The 18,168-nt window shown below is 41.2% G+C and overlaps 1 protein-coding gene across 2 annotated transcripts in view; it reads right to left on the bottom strand.

The window, feature by feature from the left end:
* Nucleotides 1-18,168, bottom strand: part of LOC126416288 (probable aminopeptidase NPEPL1) — a 59,720-nt gene that overhangs the window by 37,914 nt on the left and 3,638 nt on the right. For both annotated transcript variants that reach the window (XM_050083939.1, XM_050083938.1), the window contains exons 4-6: nt 13,842-14,153; nt 11,859-12,086; nt 10,345-10,523 (exon numbers count right to left, since the gene is read on the bottom strand). In XM_050083939.1, coding sequence (XP_049939896.1) covers nt 10,345-10,523; nt 11,859-12,086; nt 13,842-14,153 — 719 coding nt within the window. The remainder of the gene's footprint in view (nt 1-10,344; nt 10,524-11,858; nt 12,087-13,841; nt 14,154-18,168) is intronic.

Raw genomic sequence — 18,168 nt, 5'->3', positions numbered from 1 at the left:
AAGGTGGGGGGGGGGGGGGGGGGGGGAGCTATTAGTGGTTACTTTTGGTTGTTCAAGTTGGAGATATAAGCTATCGGGGTACGCAAGAGCAGGATACAGTTCAGAAAGTAAATTTGTTTTTAACGTATCATTATCACACTAGGTCTACAGTTCAGCATTGTAAAAAGTTGCTATTAACTTAAAAACTGGAAATGATGTTCATTTCCTCCTTGAAGAGAAATACATTAATGGATTGGTGTTGAAACAGCAGGTATTTGTAATATATCTTAGAATTAAAACAACTCAGCTGCTGCAAATACTCCCTAAGGAGATCAGACAGCCAATTTTTTTTATTATTTTTCTATTTAATCCTACGTTCAGCAGACTGTTGCTTGCCACCTATAAAACCAGCCATGTCATATACCACCAGCCTTAGTGCAATTGTTGCACAGCTTTTTGTACTGGTATGAGTACATAGGACAAATGGCCCAATGGCTGTGGATAAAAGAAAAGTGGACCACCCTGCGGCACAACATGCAGCTGAATGTAACATGCTTGATTTCACGGATTGCTTCACAACCAGGGCCATATGGATCCTCCCCTCCACCACCAGCTTTTCTGAACTGCACAGATGAGAGTTAACCTTACAACATGGTCTCTGTTCCCGAAATCAACCCTGCCTCAATCTGCGGTTAAGTACACTCTCCCCACACCCTCATCCAATCGTTTCCGCCCTCTCTGTCCTATACCTCTTCCCAATTTATGTCTCCTCACTCACCCTCTGTGCTGCTCTCTTCCAACACATCCATCAGACTTTCCCCTTCTCTTGTCCTCTCTTTTTCCACTCTCTGTATCTCATTCCCTCCCTCACAGCTTCCTGAAGCTGTACCTGGTAGCCTTGTCTTGCTACCATCTAGCTTCTTCATGCTCCACCAGGCAATGCTGACCTCTCCACACCCCCCGGATCCAAGTCAAGCTTTGCTATCCCTTACCCTTCCCTGCTCCACTCTGGATTGTTGCTCCCATTCAATGTGACAGCTGGAGCAGCTGGAGACAGAGGTTGTGTGTGTGTGTGTGTGTGTGTGTGTGTGTGTGTGTGTGTGTGTGTGTGTGTGCGCGCGCGCTGCGCGCACGTGCATGTGCTGTTGATATTCCAACCTTTACTTTCCATTGTTAATTTTTCACTGCTGACAGAAAACAATTCAATGCAATTTGATTTTCAGTTAGATGTTCACAGGGGAAACATAATACGCTGCTATTGAGACAGCCAAATGCCTTGATTAAATCAAGTAACCAGAAACTGCTTACAATTTCTGAAGCCTTCTCACTGCCTCCCAGAAACCAACACACTTGATTATGCAAATTACATATGAGTACTGCTTATACAATGATTCATCAAATGCCTCTGGCAATGCAGATAATAAGAGTTGCTGGATATGGGTACTTTTACAAGAGAAACTGTTTTAGAAAGTTAATAATCTCCCCGACCCCTCCCACCCATAGTATAACCTTCAAATCTTGTTTACAAATAGAACTTACCACACTAAGATATATGTTAAAGATCTTGCCATAATCACAAAATCTGCAGAACATCACATAATAATGGGCTAACTCATACCTCCATAGAGCCTGCCAATTTAATGAAGGTATGCTTATTGCCAGAGAAAACTTTCAGCAACAGAGATAGATGTGACCTATTTTCACTGTAAATAAGGATTTTCCCTCTTATTAGATAAGACAGTGATTTGGTTTACAGTTACCTGGCACTTTTACGCCAAAATATTACTTAGAAAATGTCCCTTCCCAGCCACTTTCAGATGTTAGGCTTACATACTGAGACGGAGGTCATGGAGAGATTTAAATGATGTCACTGCAGTACTTCAGCATCAGCAATTTCCACAGTACTCTGGTAACATATTTTATGAAACATTTTATATGATATAAACTGTGGTCTGAAACACAAAACTGTTACTTCAAGATGACATTTTGTTCTGACCATCGCTTCTGTACTCCTGCAAAGGACGTTTGCAGCCATCCTGTTACATCAACTGGATCTCCTTCATTACCTTCTCACCTACTAGTTTTCAATCTGGTGTTAAACCACTCTTACGATAATTTTGGTAGCATTGTATTATTATCCCTGAGCTCACTCACAGTTTTTAACAAGCAACAAAATTTTCAATTTCATTATCTGTGACTGATTCACTATTTTTCCCACTCTATAAGCTGTGTGAAGTTAATTTTCATCACACCCTGACCATGTGTATACATGACATCAAATCACATTCACTTTCTGAATGTCTTTTTAACATTTTCCAATATTCTTTAGCTTCTCAGACTGTTAATTTCCTCTCTGACATCCACTATCATATTTCATTAAGCTCTCCCCACATTCTCTTACAAACCAAATTTTACAAGATCTGCAGATCCAACAGGTGAACTGACAGCTAATATTACTGTCAACATAAATTTAGACCACACAACTGGCAAGCGCCAAGTATTTTTGGAAAGCCTGTCACCATCTCTAATTTTCTTAAGTGGGATTGGACCACCAGCCTTTGGGGTCAATAAAGTATCCAGGCCCACGACCCTGCCCAAAATGTTCCAAGACATGCCCAGCAACAGACTGTTGGATGCTACCAACAGAAAGAGATTAAGTGCAGCCATTCATTCTAAAAAATAGGTCTGTAGTGATCATGCCAACATACAATACAGTGCAAATTGTAATTGAGCTCCTGTAATCCAGAAATTGTTTTTAAATTGTTTGTGTGTATGGTAACTGCCCAACATCTGTTCTATATGGCATAGAGATGTCTTTCCTTGTAACATTGCTTATATTCTATACAAAATTTTCCTCCACTTTCTTCAGTTTCATAAACTGAACCTTAATTTGTCTGTAAAAAGCATTTTCTAATAAAAATGCCTAGTGGATAGTTGGTTGGTTAGACTGGATAAGGGACCAAACTATGAGGTCATCAGCCCCTCGACCCGGGAATAACTAAAACCAATAAAACCTCACACTATAAGAGGGAACTACAATGGCCGCAAAAATTACAAACTACAAAAACAGAGAAGGAAGGAAGAAGGCGGAAAGAGAGGAGGGACAGAAAGTGATTAATGACAGGAGCATGAAGGAAAAAGCACAGGTAGCCAAGACAGACACTCAAGATAAAACAGACCCCATAAGGAAAGGAGTGGGAAGGCAGAGGGCAGGGGTGAACCACCAAGCCCAGTCGAAGCTAGTCAAGTTGGGGCGAAGGGGGGAGCAAGACGGCCTGCCAACCCCCTCCACCCAGTGATAACGTTGCAAGTCCTACCATTAAATAAAGCGATAAAAACCCCCATCATGAAGAAATCGTAAAACTAGATCAGCTGCTGAGGCACTGTCAGTTAACGCAAGGGGTAGCGGGTCAGGAAAGCTAAAAGTCCGTTGCAGGGCGGCTAAGTTGGGACAGTCCAGTAAGAGATGAGCCACAGTCAACATTGATCCATCACGACAGAGATGGGGCTCCTCATGACGGAGGAGATAAGTGAGTCAGCTGACTCACCAGGCTTTCAAGGAGCTTGCAGAGGGTGTTGGTAAGGTTAATTGGATGGTAGCTATCCAACTGAAGAGGTGGCTTCCTAGGCTTCAACACCGGAATAACAATGTTTTCTTGCTACTGGGTAGGAAATACCCCTTCACTCCACACACGGTTGGAAAGGGTCAGTATACGACGGTGGCCAGCCACCGATAAGTGTTGGAGAATTTGATTATGTATCCAATCTGGCCAGGAGTCGTGTTGGGACGAAGGGCAAGGGCACTGCCGAATTCCCGCTCGCTAAATGGGGCATTGTACAGCTCCAAGCAGTGAGAAACGAAAGACAAAGGCAGGCATTCCAAGCACTCTTTCAGGAGGAGGAACTTGGGCAGATACTGAGTTGATGCAGAGGCTTGGGCAAAGTGTTGAGAGAAATGCTCTGCGACAAAGTCTGGATGGGTAAGGACAACACGATGCACAGAAATTCCTGCAACACCAGTGGGAGGATGATGGCCAAAAATTCGCCTGAGTTTCACCCAGACTTGTGAAGAGGGAGTGTGCGACCCTACGGCAGCCACATATCGTTCCCAGCAAATCCGTTTCCGAAATCTGATTAGGTAATGGGTGCGGGTGTGGAATCGTTTAAAGACCAGAAGGAGAGCAGTAGGGGTGTTGAAGAGCATGACAGTGGTCTTTTATGGCCACAGCAAATTCCGGAGTCCACCAAAGGACCATCTTCCGACAGGGGACAACCCAAGGAAAAAGGGATGGCTGAAACAGCTGCGGAAAGGATAGCGGCAGTCAAAGTCTGTGTAGACTCATCAATACCGCTGTGTGGTAGTAGAGGGGAGATGGTAGCAGAGAACGCACCCCAATCAGCTTTAGAGAAGGCCCACCTGGGAGGGTGATGGAGCGAGATACACTGAAGGAAGGAAAAAAAAAAATCGGGTAATGATCACTGTCACATAAGTCGTCGTGGACACCCGACTGAATGGAGGGAAGAAGGCCAGGACTGCAGATGAGAGGTCAAGGGCAGAGAAAGTGTCATGTACCACATTAAAGTGTGTGGTTTTGCCGGTGTTTAGTAGACAGAGGTCAAGCCCTGCCAGAAAAGCTTCAACTGTCCTGCCCAGGGCAGTATTTGTGCGACTACCCCAAAGAGGGTTGTGGGCATTTAAGTCCCCTAGAAGCAGGAAGGGAGTTGTTGAAGAAGGGTGGTTAGGGCAAGGGATGTGGGCGGCCTGTCAGATGGGAGGTAGAGATTATAGATTGCGATTGGAGTGGCCAGATGGACCCAGAGTGGCACGGAGGGGAACCCATTTACTAACAATGCCCTTGTGGACCAAGATGTAAACACCACCAGAAGCCCGCAAGGGGCCAATACAGTTCCAACAGAAAGCGTGGAACCCACGAAGGGTGGGTGAGTAAGAATTGACAAAATGAGTCTCCTGGAGAGTAATGCAAGCAGTAGGGTAGGAGGAAAAAAGGGGCCGCAACTCCAGGAGGTGATGCAAATAACCATTACAATTCCACTGGAGGATTCTCAAGTTGGAGTCCAAATGGGAAGGGAACGGATCGGAGCCAGTCACACCGCAGGGTCACCATCCGTCACCGAGAAGGATGGGGTAATGTCCATATAGGTGGGGTGAGACTCTGTTGGTTCATTGGCTGGAGGAGGGGAAGGTGGCACCTCAGCGGGTACCAGAGGGGCCTTGCCCTAAAATGCCTAGTGGAAAACAGAAAAGTAATACCTCTAAAGATTTGATGTAGAAATGTAAAATATGCATAGGCTCTGATCAAGGGCTGTAACAGCAAGGATTTAAAGCAATAGGCTGTGGATGGTATAGTTCTGAGCTCTTAACTATGTAATACTTTCTGAAGAAATTGTCTTATTTTGAGCACCTTAGTGCAATGGTGGATATGCCAAATTGATTTCAGTGAACCCAGTTCATGTAGTTAACAGAATTTCGGCAAGGTTATATTGTGGAACTGCCAAAGAACAGGTAGCCCATCAAAGAAATGTTGCATGTAGTTGTCAGTGGTGTATTAATATCAGTGCTGGTAATTCAAGGATCCTCGCAGATTTGATTCTGAACAGCAGCAGCATACAGAATACACCTTGGTTGCGGTATCAGATGAACAGCCATAGTTGGAATGTACATTTACTACAGTGCTATTGTTGCCTCAATAGTGTCAGCTAGGAGCATCAGAAATTGTTGACTGAAAACAGGGCAATGAGAATGTGGATCACTAACATGCTTCCTCTCAACCCCACGCATCCCACATCACGATGTGTAGCAGAAGAGAGGAACGGAAGGTTAGAAAGTACAAAGTTGTACTTAATGAAGAGACCTGGCTCTCTTTGGTGTCGGTGACTGGCATTTGTAGGCATGGTGCAAAGCTAATAGAGCAAAAACTAGTAGACTGTATCAAGAAGTCATGTATGGGGACAGCTCTTGGGCATCACGGTATGGGGAGCAGTGACTGTCCACTTCTGGTGTTTGCTGAGGGAACACAATAGCACAGAATCATCCACCCCCTTCTGTTGTTGCTACTAAATCTGGGAAATGCACTCTTTCTCAGTATCAGTTTTCAGATTTGCCTTATTACTTCACACACTCTCAAAGATTTTCAGCAGCACCATTTATCATATGTAACAACAATGAACTGGAAATTTGTCCAACAATGTGTAATACTGGCAACACCCCACAAACTGTGACAAAACACATGGAAGCAAAACATAATAATATAACCTACAATTATTCATTAATTCATCATGTGCTGCAGATAACATAAAGAATGAGAATATTCAGGTAAGTGGAATGCGTCAAGGTACACATAGCAAAAGACAAGTACTGTAGTATTGTATAGCTAGTGCCTATGATTCTACTAGCCTTCAGACAGCTGTATAGTAGAAGTGATCTGCATTCCTCGCTTGCCCATCTGCATTCCTCGCTTGCTCACTATAAGGACTCCGGCAATCACAAGGAAACAATCCAATGTAAATCTAAAGCTGCGGGATTGAAAGTCTCTTCACGTTTGCAGCCAGATACTAAAGTAAATTAGATTCAATACTTTGGCAATCCTGCTGTTTGCCATCTTCAGGACTGTTTTCCTCCACATCTCCAGCAGCAGCCCCAAGTCCTGGGGGTGCAAGTCTCTCACGCAGGTGTCGCTACCAGCACTGGCACTATCTCGCTGCAGGCAGTCACGTGCCTCCAAGCGCTGGTCGTTGTATCCTTCTGTGACCTAGCTATGAAGGCTGCGGCTCAGCCAATCTATGGCAATTGTACACTGGAGCAGCACTGTGGCCAGGCGCCAAACATCTGCAGTACGGACATCTCCTCACCAAGCACAGCCGCAACTCAGTAGGAATGACACCGTGGCCACCTTGCCACAGTTCCTCAAGCATGGATTTCCTATCGAGGAGTGCACCAAACTCGCCTGACTGACATCTGCCTGCATCAAAAGTCCAAAGAGCACCTCGCCTGCTGCTTCCAAGCTGTTGACCCTCACCAAGTGCTGCCTCCGGACCACATCGCGAGACATCACCACCAACTTCGATGTCAAGCTCCCAACCTTACACAACAACTAAAACCAGATCAAGGACATTTTACTAAAGTAACAGACAATAGGCTGGTACCAAGCCACACATCCAAGATGCTTTGTTTTGTTATTCATAGCGAAACAAGAAATTATTGTTTTCTTTATTCACAGATAAAATAAACTTCTACTGTTTCACTTAACAGGTTTCCCGTACCTTGTAGCATGCACTTTCATCACACGAATACTTAGTAACTTTGTCTGATCAGTATATTAACAAAAGAATTATCACTATCCTGCTTGATAACATTCACTCTTACGTCTGCTGTTTCCCCATTTATATTAAAGAGCTGCAGGTTATCTCATACCTTAATATTTACTTTATTACACTAGTGTTTTTCACGGTGAATAGTTACCTACATCTGTCAATACCGAGTCCTGTTTACAGTACCTTACTATTTGTCATGCTGCATTACAGTGAACACTGGTATTTGCCCTGTACTAACAGAAATTTTCAATCTTTGAGTCTCAATATTCAGATAATTTAAAGAAAAAGTGTTAATGATATATATTATTAATATTCATCTGAACTTGTAAGGATTCTAAGTGTATTGCTTTGTGTGAGATGGGAGACCGTCATGCACACAACTACGCTCTGAACCCTACAAAAGAAGGCAAAGTCAAAGTGCAAATAATTTTTGTCTTCCATTGTGATTACACAACCCACTTTCAGGGAAGCTGATTTTTACCAGCACGATGTATTAAAGAATAGATGTAGCGGAAAGGAACTATAAAAATTCATAAATCCTTAAATCGAGTTCTGCAAAATGTTTGGTTATCTGCTTTACACAATATCCTTACTGCTAGTGCCAGGTGAATAAATAGTTTATTTACATTAAGTGCCCTCTCCCTGAAGCTAATTCTGCAAGACAATAAGGATTGAAAATATGTAAATAAAGCTAACACAGTCTCCTTGTCCTTAGCTCAATGTAATGAGAGATCCAAGGGTGTAACACATGTAACTCAGTGTCTTAATTTGTTTGTTTGTGTGTGTGTTGATTCCATTTTAATTTGTTATCCAGCTGGACCCTACGAAGTTTTACACACGGCATTTCATTTAATGAATGACTATTAATGCCTACTTCTGGTGCTAGCAGGTCATTTTTGCTAGTTTGAAATTGTATGCTGATAACCAGCTACATGCCCGTTCAGTCATCACCTGAACTTTGTTCGCCAAGGTTCAGTCTGGACCCTTGATTAGTATGCCTGAGTTATGAGCAAATATAGCAGTTTTTGAACTACTCTGTAAAGTCACTGGAAGATCATTTATGTAGGTCAAGATTTTTTGTGGGGGTTCCATAGTGGTTGTTACTGTGGTCTTCAGTGTGATAATAGATTTGCTGCAGCTCTCCCTGTTACTCTATCCTGTGCATGCCTCCATCTCTAAATGACTACTGCAAACACATCCTTTTGAACCTACTTACTGTACTCATCTCTTGACCCCATTCTGTGATTTTTACCTCCACACTTCCCTCAAGTACTAAATTGGTGATCCCTTTATGTCTCACCATGGGTCCTATTGACCGATACGATTAGTGCCACAAATTTCTCTTCTCCTCAATTCAAATCGGTACCTCCTCATCAGTTTTGTGATATACCCAGCTAATCTTCAGTATTCTTCTGTAGCACCACATTTCAAAAGCTTCTATTTGCTCCTTGTCTAAACTGTTTATTGTAGCTGTTTCGCTTCCATATATGGCTAAACCCTATACAAAGCCTCTGATCACATACCTATACAAAATACTTCATACACGGCTACAGCCCATACAAATACTTTCAGAAAAGACTTCCCAATGCTTAAATCTGTATCCAATGTTAACAAATTTCTCTTCTTCAGAAACGCTTTTCTTGCCACTGCCAGTCTACACTTTATATATCCACTCAACTTCAGCCATCATCAGTTATTTTGCTGCCCAAAAAGCTAAACTCATCTACTGCTGTCAGTGCCTCATTTCTTAATCTAATTCCTTGAGCACACCTAATTCAATTTGATTACATTCCATTACCTTTGTTTTGCTTTTGGTGATGTTAGTCTTTATCCTGCTTTCAAGGCACTGCTCATTCTATCCAGCTGTTCTTCAAAGTCCTTTGCTGTCTCTGACAGAATTACAATCTCACTGCCAAACTTCAAAGATTTTATGTCTTCTCTCTCAACTATAATTCCTACTCCAAACCTTTCTTTGTCATGGCTGGCTCTCCCCTGGCTATCAGTAATTTCGACAGAATGTCTTAGCTCCTGGGGTCTGGTTTCGGCTTAGGTGTTTCAGTGCTCTGGCAAATTATTCTTGCAGTATCATATCTCCCATCTCCTCTTCCATTTCCATAATATTGTCTTCAAGTATATTTCCCTTCAGTAGGTCATCTATATACTCCATCATTTAGCTTCCCACTCTTTGCTTAGGACTGGTTTTTCATCGAAGCTCTTGATATTCATACTGCAGCTTCTCTTTTCTCCAAAGGCCTCTTTAATTTTCCTGTGGGCAGTAACTGTCATCTGCCTAGTGATATACACTTCTAAATCCTTCAAAATCCCCTAGGTTACACAATTCATTCCAAGATTAGTTTCATGCCCATGACAGTCTGTCAGAAAGACAATCTGCTTTCTATTATGAAGGTCAGGCTCCGTCTATGCAAGTGGGATTTTATTAATACCATAACATTTTAGTATACCGAGTAGAATTTTGTAACAAGCCTATGATTGTGTCTAAGCTCAACTGCAGGGTTGCACTGTAACTAGAGAAAGTTATACAAGATACTGATTTGTTGCTCAATATTATCTATCAACTACATGTGCAATGCCAATACTGTGAGCACTGTTAATAACATTTAATTCACTGTGGATCTCTGCTTCAGAGAACTGATTTTTAATTTTCCTCATTTTTTCTTTTCAATTTTTGTGCTGAAAAGTTATGTTTTTATTATTTTATTTTTGTCTATATTTGCAGGGTAGTAGCATACTATAGTGAAAGAAGAATATTTCAAATTTATAACAAGGAAAAGTCCTGGCAGAATGTAAATAATTTAGGAGTAAAGGACCACACACTGAAGAGGAGAAGCATTGAGTGATTTTCTGTATCCCTAACTTATTTACATTCAAATGTATATTCTCAAGAGTACAGATATACTAAAATGGCCTATTTTTCCACTAAACACTGAAATGCAAATACATAATAATAACTTCTTTCTGAGGAAATACAAATAGAAAATTTTAAGTTGTTTTACATGGAGAAATGATGCTCACCTGCCAGAATAAAGAGTGTGGACATCATCTGGACGTGTTGCATCAGGACCCACAGCATTTTCTGCTAGACAGAAAACAGCATGTAAATTCTGTGCAAAGCCCCTCTCAACTGCTGCCATGAACGCACCAAGTATGGCAGCTGCTCCACCACAGTCACGCTTCATGCCTGGCATAGTAGTCTGGAATCAAAGAATTAACATATTCATACAAATATTGTACATTCAGCTCATCGTGAATGTGAAATCAGTGTCACTAAAGCTAATGTATTATAGACAGTACTTCATCTACACTAAATATATTTCAGTCCCATTACACTTAGCAAAGCAGAAATTATTATCTATCTTTATCTTTGCATTGTATTTTGACAGTCATGAAGATATAAGGTCAGTTACTCAGAAATGTAGAGCTGACTGTTACTGACTATATGGGCTGATGTTTGGTTAGCATTTACTGCCAATTGTGTAAGCTAAACCTCTTCCATACACTATTAGTTAATAAACTTCCAATTTCTATGAGTGTCAGGAAAGATAAAATATTTCTGAAATTTAAATAAAACACATTTAATCTTAATTCATGGTTTTATCCTGGCTTATGTGCTCTTTTGAGATGGGATTCCCTATCTCCCCCCCCCCCCCCGCCCCCCGCCCCCGATGAGCTATGATGCAATGAAGAATACTAGTGTACTCTCCCAGAAACCTCTAGCCACATGATGAAGTATTTTTTGTCTTCAATACCTGCACCTATCTATAAAAAATGGTCAGTATACTACGTTGAGACAGTAAAATGATCTTATTAAGTGTGCCTTTTCATTTTCACCATTCATCTACAGTTACACAGTTGCCTGCCAGTTTCTTCCTTTTGCAAAATGATGAATACCCATCACAACTAAAGTTTACATGCTGGAATATTGTAACATTGTTCAACAATCGGTTATGCTGAATTTATTCTGTTATGGATGGAACTTAGATTTGGACAATGAGAGAGAATTATTGAAAAAAATGTGTCTGCCTCTAAAAAGAAATCCTTGACATATATGCTAATGGTGTCTTCTTTATAAAATGGATGGTGAGCTTTTCCACTCCCCCCCCCCCCCCCCCCCCCCCCGCCCCCCCTCCATTGCTAGACAGCACAAGGTTCTCTACTTGCATTTTAATAATATCCGTACCAAACACATAATTGGATGTGATAGAAGTTTCAAACAAGAATTCTATATACTGACTGAAATGAGACCTCCTGTCCATATCAAACACTACACAGACTTCTGGGTGAATTTTCAGTACTAAAGCCATCCCTCGAAAATTCACCCATGCTAGTTACTTCATCTCAAATGTGCCCAATTTTAAAGCATTAAAAAACAAATTTTACACAGTACATTTGGATGCCCCAAGATAACACCAAAAAGACATAATTTAAAAATAATGTGATGTGCCTGTCTCCTCAACTTTTTCTAGTCGGTGTTCTGTTACTGAGTTCTTCTCACCTTACCCTTTTGACGTCAGTTCTGGATCACTCACTTTTCCCTTGATGCTGAGTCCACCGGTGTCATAAACGATGCCCTTGCCTACCCAGGCAACTGTCTCAGTCGCACCCTGCGGTTCATGGGACAGCACAGCAAGAGCTGGCCCAACAGCTGCTGCCTTTCCGACTCCGTAGATTCCACCAAAACCGCGGGCCTCCAGCTCTTTGCCTCGAATGACAGTTAGTCGCACTCCCGGGTATGCAGCAGCTACAGCTCCCACTTCCTGAACAAAAGCAATTTGCAAAAGTTTCTATACACATGCTGTTGACAGATTTTCACAGAACATGGTGTCTGTATGTGCAGAGTACACATTAGAAAGATATAGCTTGAGCAGAAAGTCTTGCCCTGAGACAGCTTACATGAAATATTCATACAATGGTCTTTTGTTTATCATTAAATAAGATTACCATTTGCTTACACAGATAAATGGTCTGTAACATTTTTACATGAGTGTGAGTTTTTTCTTTCACTTTATTATGTTTACATCAAAATATGATCATATTTGACCACTATGAGAAAGTCAAGGATTTCTGTATGTTCAAGGTTGGTGAAGCATTGTGCGCAACAGCAGCTGGTATCACAGGAATGAATGTAGTAGAGAAATTAGGGGAGTACTTTCTTGAATATACAGCAGGTTTTGCAACATTTTCTACATCTTGTATGCTAGTGTGCCTTCCGAGTACAGGGAATTCTGCTGACAGCTATGTCTCCACTGTGGTTTGAGTTTCAATACTGAGACCAAGAAGAGACAACTAAGTGCTGTAATCACATACAGACATGTATGTGAGAGCTGTGATAGTTTGCTAATTAATTACAAGTTCTTACAGAAAGGCAATTCATCAAACAGTCAGGTAAAAATAGGTAGACTCATATGTCAACGTGTGTAGGTTAGGGTGATTAATTTTCAGTGAACTGTGACAGAACTAATTTGTGTTTAACAATCCAGATATCATGGAAGTGGCTACGCATACAAGTTTAAAAATTATGGCAACACAAAGTAACAATCTAGCCTATTTAATTGAAACTTTAAACAATATGAGCAATGCCAAACTTTAATATGAATGGAGAAAGTATTACTTTTTGATTACGTGAACACTGAAACAGACAAGTTAGGAAAGTGCACTGCTCACTTTGATTAATAAAGCACCAGAGGCTTCCTTTCCTGAACCATTTTATTCAAATAATTCTTACTTACTCGGAGTAGAAGTTTAAAATTATAAAATATTAGGCACGTTTGCTTCAGGCAATATGATCAGGTAAATTATACTATGTTTAAAAGGTGTTAACCATTTTTGTAATGCACCCAACCACCTACAAATAACAGACAAACTCCAAAAATAAGGTAAAGAAGGGAAGTAACACAATGCAATTCTTTATGTTTTCTGTCGTTCCCCTACTTCTTCTATGTAAGTGACGCTGCCGCCTCCACCACCACTACCTACTTGGAGACGTGGTCCACCTATGCAACTAAACGAAAGGCTAAATGGAACAAGGCCTTCTATATATCATTCTCAAAAGAACTGTGATGACAAGATTAGTCTAAGTAGCCCATATATATTGGTATTTTAAGCAGCAAATCTTCCTGTACTCCAAATGCATACGGAATAGAAACACTAACACACAGTTCTGTGGGTCATACAATCTGCCATGCACTTTATAGTTTTTGTACAGTATGGAAGTACATGTAATCACAAAAAAAGCAATATACACTTTCAAAGATCAATACAGTGTGTGTGTGTGTGTGTGTGTGTGTGTGTGTGTGTGTGTGTGTGTGTGTGTGTGGATACACGAACAATCAATTCTCTATTCGTCTGTTGTTTTAAGGATGTACGTCTCTTCAACAGAAATGGCATTAGAGAACAAGCTTTAAGAATGTATGCCTCTTAAACAGAAGTGACATTAGAGAAAAAACAAACAGAACTAACTACAACATTCTACATGTAACTGTAAGGCATTAAACCTTACATATGTTACATACCTTGAGGAAGTGATCCACATTCATTACATTGCAAGGCATATCAACAATTTTGGCTGCAAGTCGAACACCAGATGCTGCACTTTCAAGGCAACGCAAATCTTCTTGGCTTAAATGCAGATCTTCAGACTCACTCTCATCTTCAGCACCATTCGCCCCATCAGCAATTGATTCAGGAACCAAGAGGAATTCAACATTTACTACAGTTGGTGTTTTACAGTCCTGTGATGAACCTGGCGACTTTGCAGAATACAGTGGATAGGCACGCGCCACGGCACACGCTGATGCAAATACATCCTTCCGCTCACATACGATCTGCATACATAAATGACATAGTACACATTTAAAATTCTTATCTAGAAGGTCTGGATACAATAATGTAATCAATGTTATATACAGCATGCAAAACAATAACACACTAACGTACTTCTGCATTTGACATTTAATTTCAATGCAGAATAGTTACAGGTCTCCATAATACTCTTTGTGAGGATATCTCTCTCTCTCTCTCTCTCTCTCTCTCTCTCTCTCTCTCTCTCTCTCACACACACACACACACACACTCTGCTTGGATGCAGGGTGAGGTATGGTGTGAGGTGGAGGGGATGATGGAAGAGATAAGGTGGGGAGTAGGAAGGACAGTTGGGAGTTTGGAGGCAGGCAGCAGGTGCATAGGTTAGGAATGCGACAGAGAGTGTAAAGTACAGGAATGCAACACGCCAGTGGTGAGTTCTTGTAGTACGCAATGACGATGAGTGAATTTGAGGGGCTATAGAGAAGAAGGAGACACCATGGGGATGTGGGTGAGCATGCAGCATGAGCAGAATTAGGGTTCTGGGGCACAGTGTAAGTGGGTGAAGGTGAGGGGCAGGAGGCTAGCAGGCATTGTGCCAGGAGCATTATGAGAACAAAGAAAATGTTGCAAGGATCACCCCCATCTATGTATCTGAGAGGTGGTGAGGGTGGGGGTGGTGGTGGTGGGGATCCAGATGGCATGGGCTGTGAAGCAGCCACTGGAATAGAGCATGTTGTGCTCAGTGATGTATTCTGCCACTGAGCATTCAGCTCTTTTCTTGGTCACAATTTGGTTGGTTGCCATCCATTCAAGTACACAGTTGAATGGTGGTCATGTCTACATAAAATGCTGTGCAGAAACTGCACCATACCTGTATACAACATGACTGCATTCTCAGGTGGCCCTGCCTCTGATGGGATAGGAGAAGCCTATGACGGAACTGGAGGTGTGCTGGATGGGTGTATCAGACAGGTCTTCCAAAGGATATGACCCATACAGTAAGTGTGTGGATGTTTGACACGAGGGCCCTAATATCGTTCAACCTGCACCCCAAGCCATCTTCCCCACAGTTTCCTCTTTTTCTATTGTCTTACTTCCTCCCAGTTCACTCATTGGCTAAAATACACTTATGTCAGGTCTTGTGTTGCTTGTTGGTACTGGTAATACACTGACATTGGTCAAAGCCAATGATAATCACTGAGTATAATGGCTTCTTTCAGCAAAAGATACAAATTCATTACATTTGTTTCAGATATTGAAAGTGCTAGAATAATGTTAATGACCTGGTTATATTAATATTAAGGTTGATTACTGATTTTTGCATTTCTTTGGTGACTCAAAAAACTACATGGGCTGACTGACTGACCTGTAACATAACCTGAAGCCTAGGTTGGGTTATAGTTTTCTAATCTGCTTGTTGGTTGGCGAATCCAACAAGTATCAACCCAAAAATATCACTGCTGTAATAAACTGATAGTGTAGCCCAAGATATAACCTACCTGTATGTCCAATCCACAGTTTTGACAGAAATTCTGACAATATGGTTAAATTATAACCTAAAAGAATAAAATACTAGCTAACTTCACCGACAAATGATAGGACATTACAAATGAGAATCTCAATGGCTATCTACACCTGACTCATAATTCACTGTGTCGACTTCCCATGATTCATCACATAAATTGTTATCAAGAGCAGCATGCAACAGAAAAAGCTGCAGACACCATAAGTGCACTTTTACCCACTAGTATGTATCATTGTCATTGCCTGCTGGATGAGGTAATCTGCACTGGTAAGAAATTGCATTTCTATCCTGTGCACCTGCTCCCTCTCTCCCTGGGTGTCAGCCACACCTTCTCAACCCTCCCTCCCATTGCCACCACCTTTCTCCCCTCGGCCATCAACTGACACAATTCCTCAACTTAGTCAAGCTGCAGGACTGCAGACTGGGTACAATGTATTCAGCTGGCACAACATGGCCTTGCAGGTATGCATGTGCGTTGTAAATAAAAAAAGATTCATCTGAAAGCTAGCAAAGTCTTCAGTCTTTTTTATGTGCCCATTGATGCCTCAACATCTCAACTATTCTGCAGGTTGTCACCTTTACTCCTAAATTATTAATAAAAGATTTACATCTTCCACTATTGCTCATATGCTCCCTTCTTTTTATTAAAACTTTAAAAGATACATCACAAAACATCTCTTTCCCTTATGCTTTTTTCATTATTAAATTTTCTTATTCTTGAGCATGTCTTATCAGTTAATTTCACATTTCCTCCTTTCGTTCACTATTTTGATTTTTATCAAATTCTTCATTATTTATGAAGTGTGTTCTCAAGCTACACAATATAACTTGGAGAGAGTTTTTGTTTTGGCCCGAGTGAGATGGTGCAGTGATCAGCATGCTCGACTCTATTCAGGAGGAAGGTGGTTCAAATTCCCATGCGGCCATCCAGATTTAGGTTTTCTGTGATTTCCCTAAACTACTCCAGGAAATGCTGGGATGGCTCTTTAGAACAGGGCATAGGCGATTTCCTTCTCCAGCCTTCTGTAATCCGAGCTTGTGCTCCATCAGAAATTACCAAGATGTTGATGGGACATTAAACTCTAATCTTTCTACCTTTTAGTTTCAGTCATAAACAGTAAAGTTGGGTTGACACAAAATATAAATTCCTGTCAGTTGGCAGCTATCGTCTTTATTTCAGCACAAGTGTCGCATCCCACAGCACTGATGATTTGCCTTAATGCACTCATATCTAGGGCTGCTTCTGCAATTCTTTCCATCTTTCACATCTCTAACAACAGATTTCAACAGTGACTCATGTCATAATACGTGCTTCCGCATTTGCTCTTTTTATTTCCTGTTCTGGCATTTCTTCTCTTTGACTCAATCCAAAAGATCTTCTTTCTTTACTTGATCACTCCACCCACTGTTTGAACAGTCTCTTGTAAAATCACCTTTCAAAATCTTCTACTAATCATTTCATTTCTAACTTCCCTTTTGCTCATGTTTCTTGCCTTATAGAGCTGTTCTCTAAAAACACGTTTTTTATGAATCTTTTCCTGGTAATAAAGCTTAAATATTTGGATGTTAGTGACTGTTAATTTTCAAAGACAGCCCTTTTGCTCTATGCAGTACTTGGTGATATGTCTTTCATGTATCTTCAATCTTTATTATTCTAGTCCCGAAACAGAAAAATTTGTCCACCTTTTCTAGTCTCTTGTTCCAGTTTGCACTTACAGCCATCAGCCAACATACATTCCAATTCATTAAGAACCCGATTCAGTTGCTGTTCACTCCTGGCAACTACTGCTGTCATTAGAAAATCATATTGTGCTGATTTTCTGTCCCTGACAAACAACTCCCACATTATGACAGTAATTTACTTCCCAATTTGCCTCTGTTACATAATAAATAAATTAAGTGGCAATGCACTTAGTGACTGTGGGTACATAACTCTAGATTTTAGACAGTAAAAACCTTCAGCATGCCAATCCTATGGACACAAACAGTGCATACTGATGAGTAGTCAAGCTGGGTCAACAGAAGCGTCCGATTCCACTTGTCTGCTTTGACCCATGGCGTAAGGACGTTATGGTATGCGACGTCATTAAGGCGCAGAGTTTATGAGTTGGCTGTGTTTGTAGATGTTGTCTTGTTGTGTTTGATGGTGCCGTGTGTGTGTGTGTGTGTGTGTGTGTGTGTGTGTGTGTGTGTGTGTGTGTGTGTGGTTTTGTTTTTCGTAGTTGTAGGTGTTGGTTTTTTTCTATTAATAGCTATGGTTGACCTATATAGGTCAAGGGAAATGACCAATTCTCATTTTTGTAGTTTTATGTGTAGGTATTGGTGTTTTGGTATCATCAGCTGTGGTCAAGGGAAATGTCTGATTCCAATTTCCATAGTGTTTGCTGTAGGCGTTGGTGTTCTGGTATCGTCAGCTGCAGTTGCCTATACAGGTCAAGGGAAGTGTCCGATTCCTGTAAATTTTGTAATTATTTTTTTGTTCGTCATTTTGTGTGTTTTGGGAGTGTGGA

This window comes from Schistocerca serialis, chromosome 8, assembly GCF_023864345.2.
Source record: "Schistocerca serialis cubense isolate TAMUIC-IGC-003099 chromosome 8, iqSchSeri2.2, whole genome shotgun sequence".
Lineage (NCBI taxonomy): Eukaryota > Metazoa > Arthropoda > Insecta > Orthoptera > Acrididae > Schistocerca > Schistocerca serialis.
This window is presented reverse-complemented; position numbering and strand designations above follow the sequence as displayed.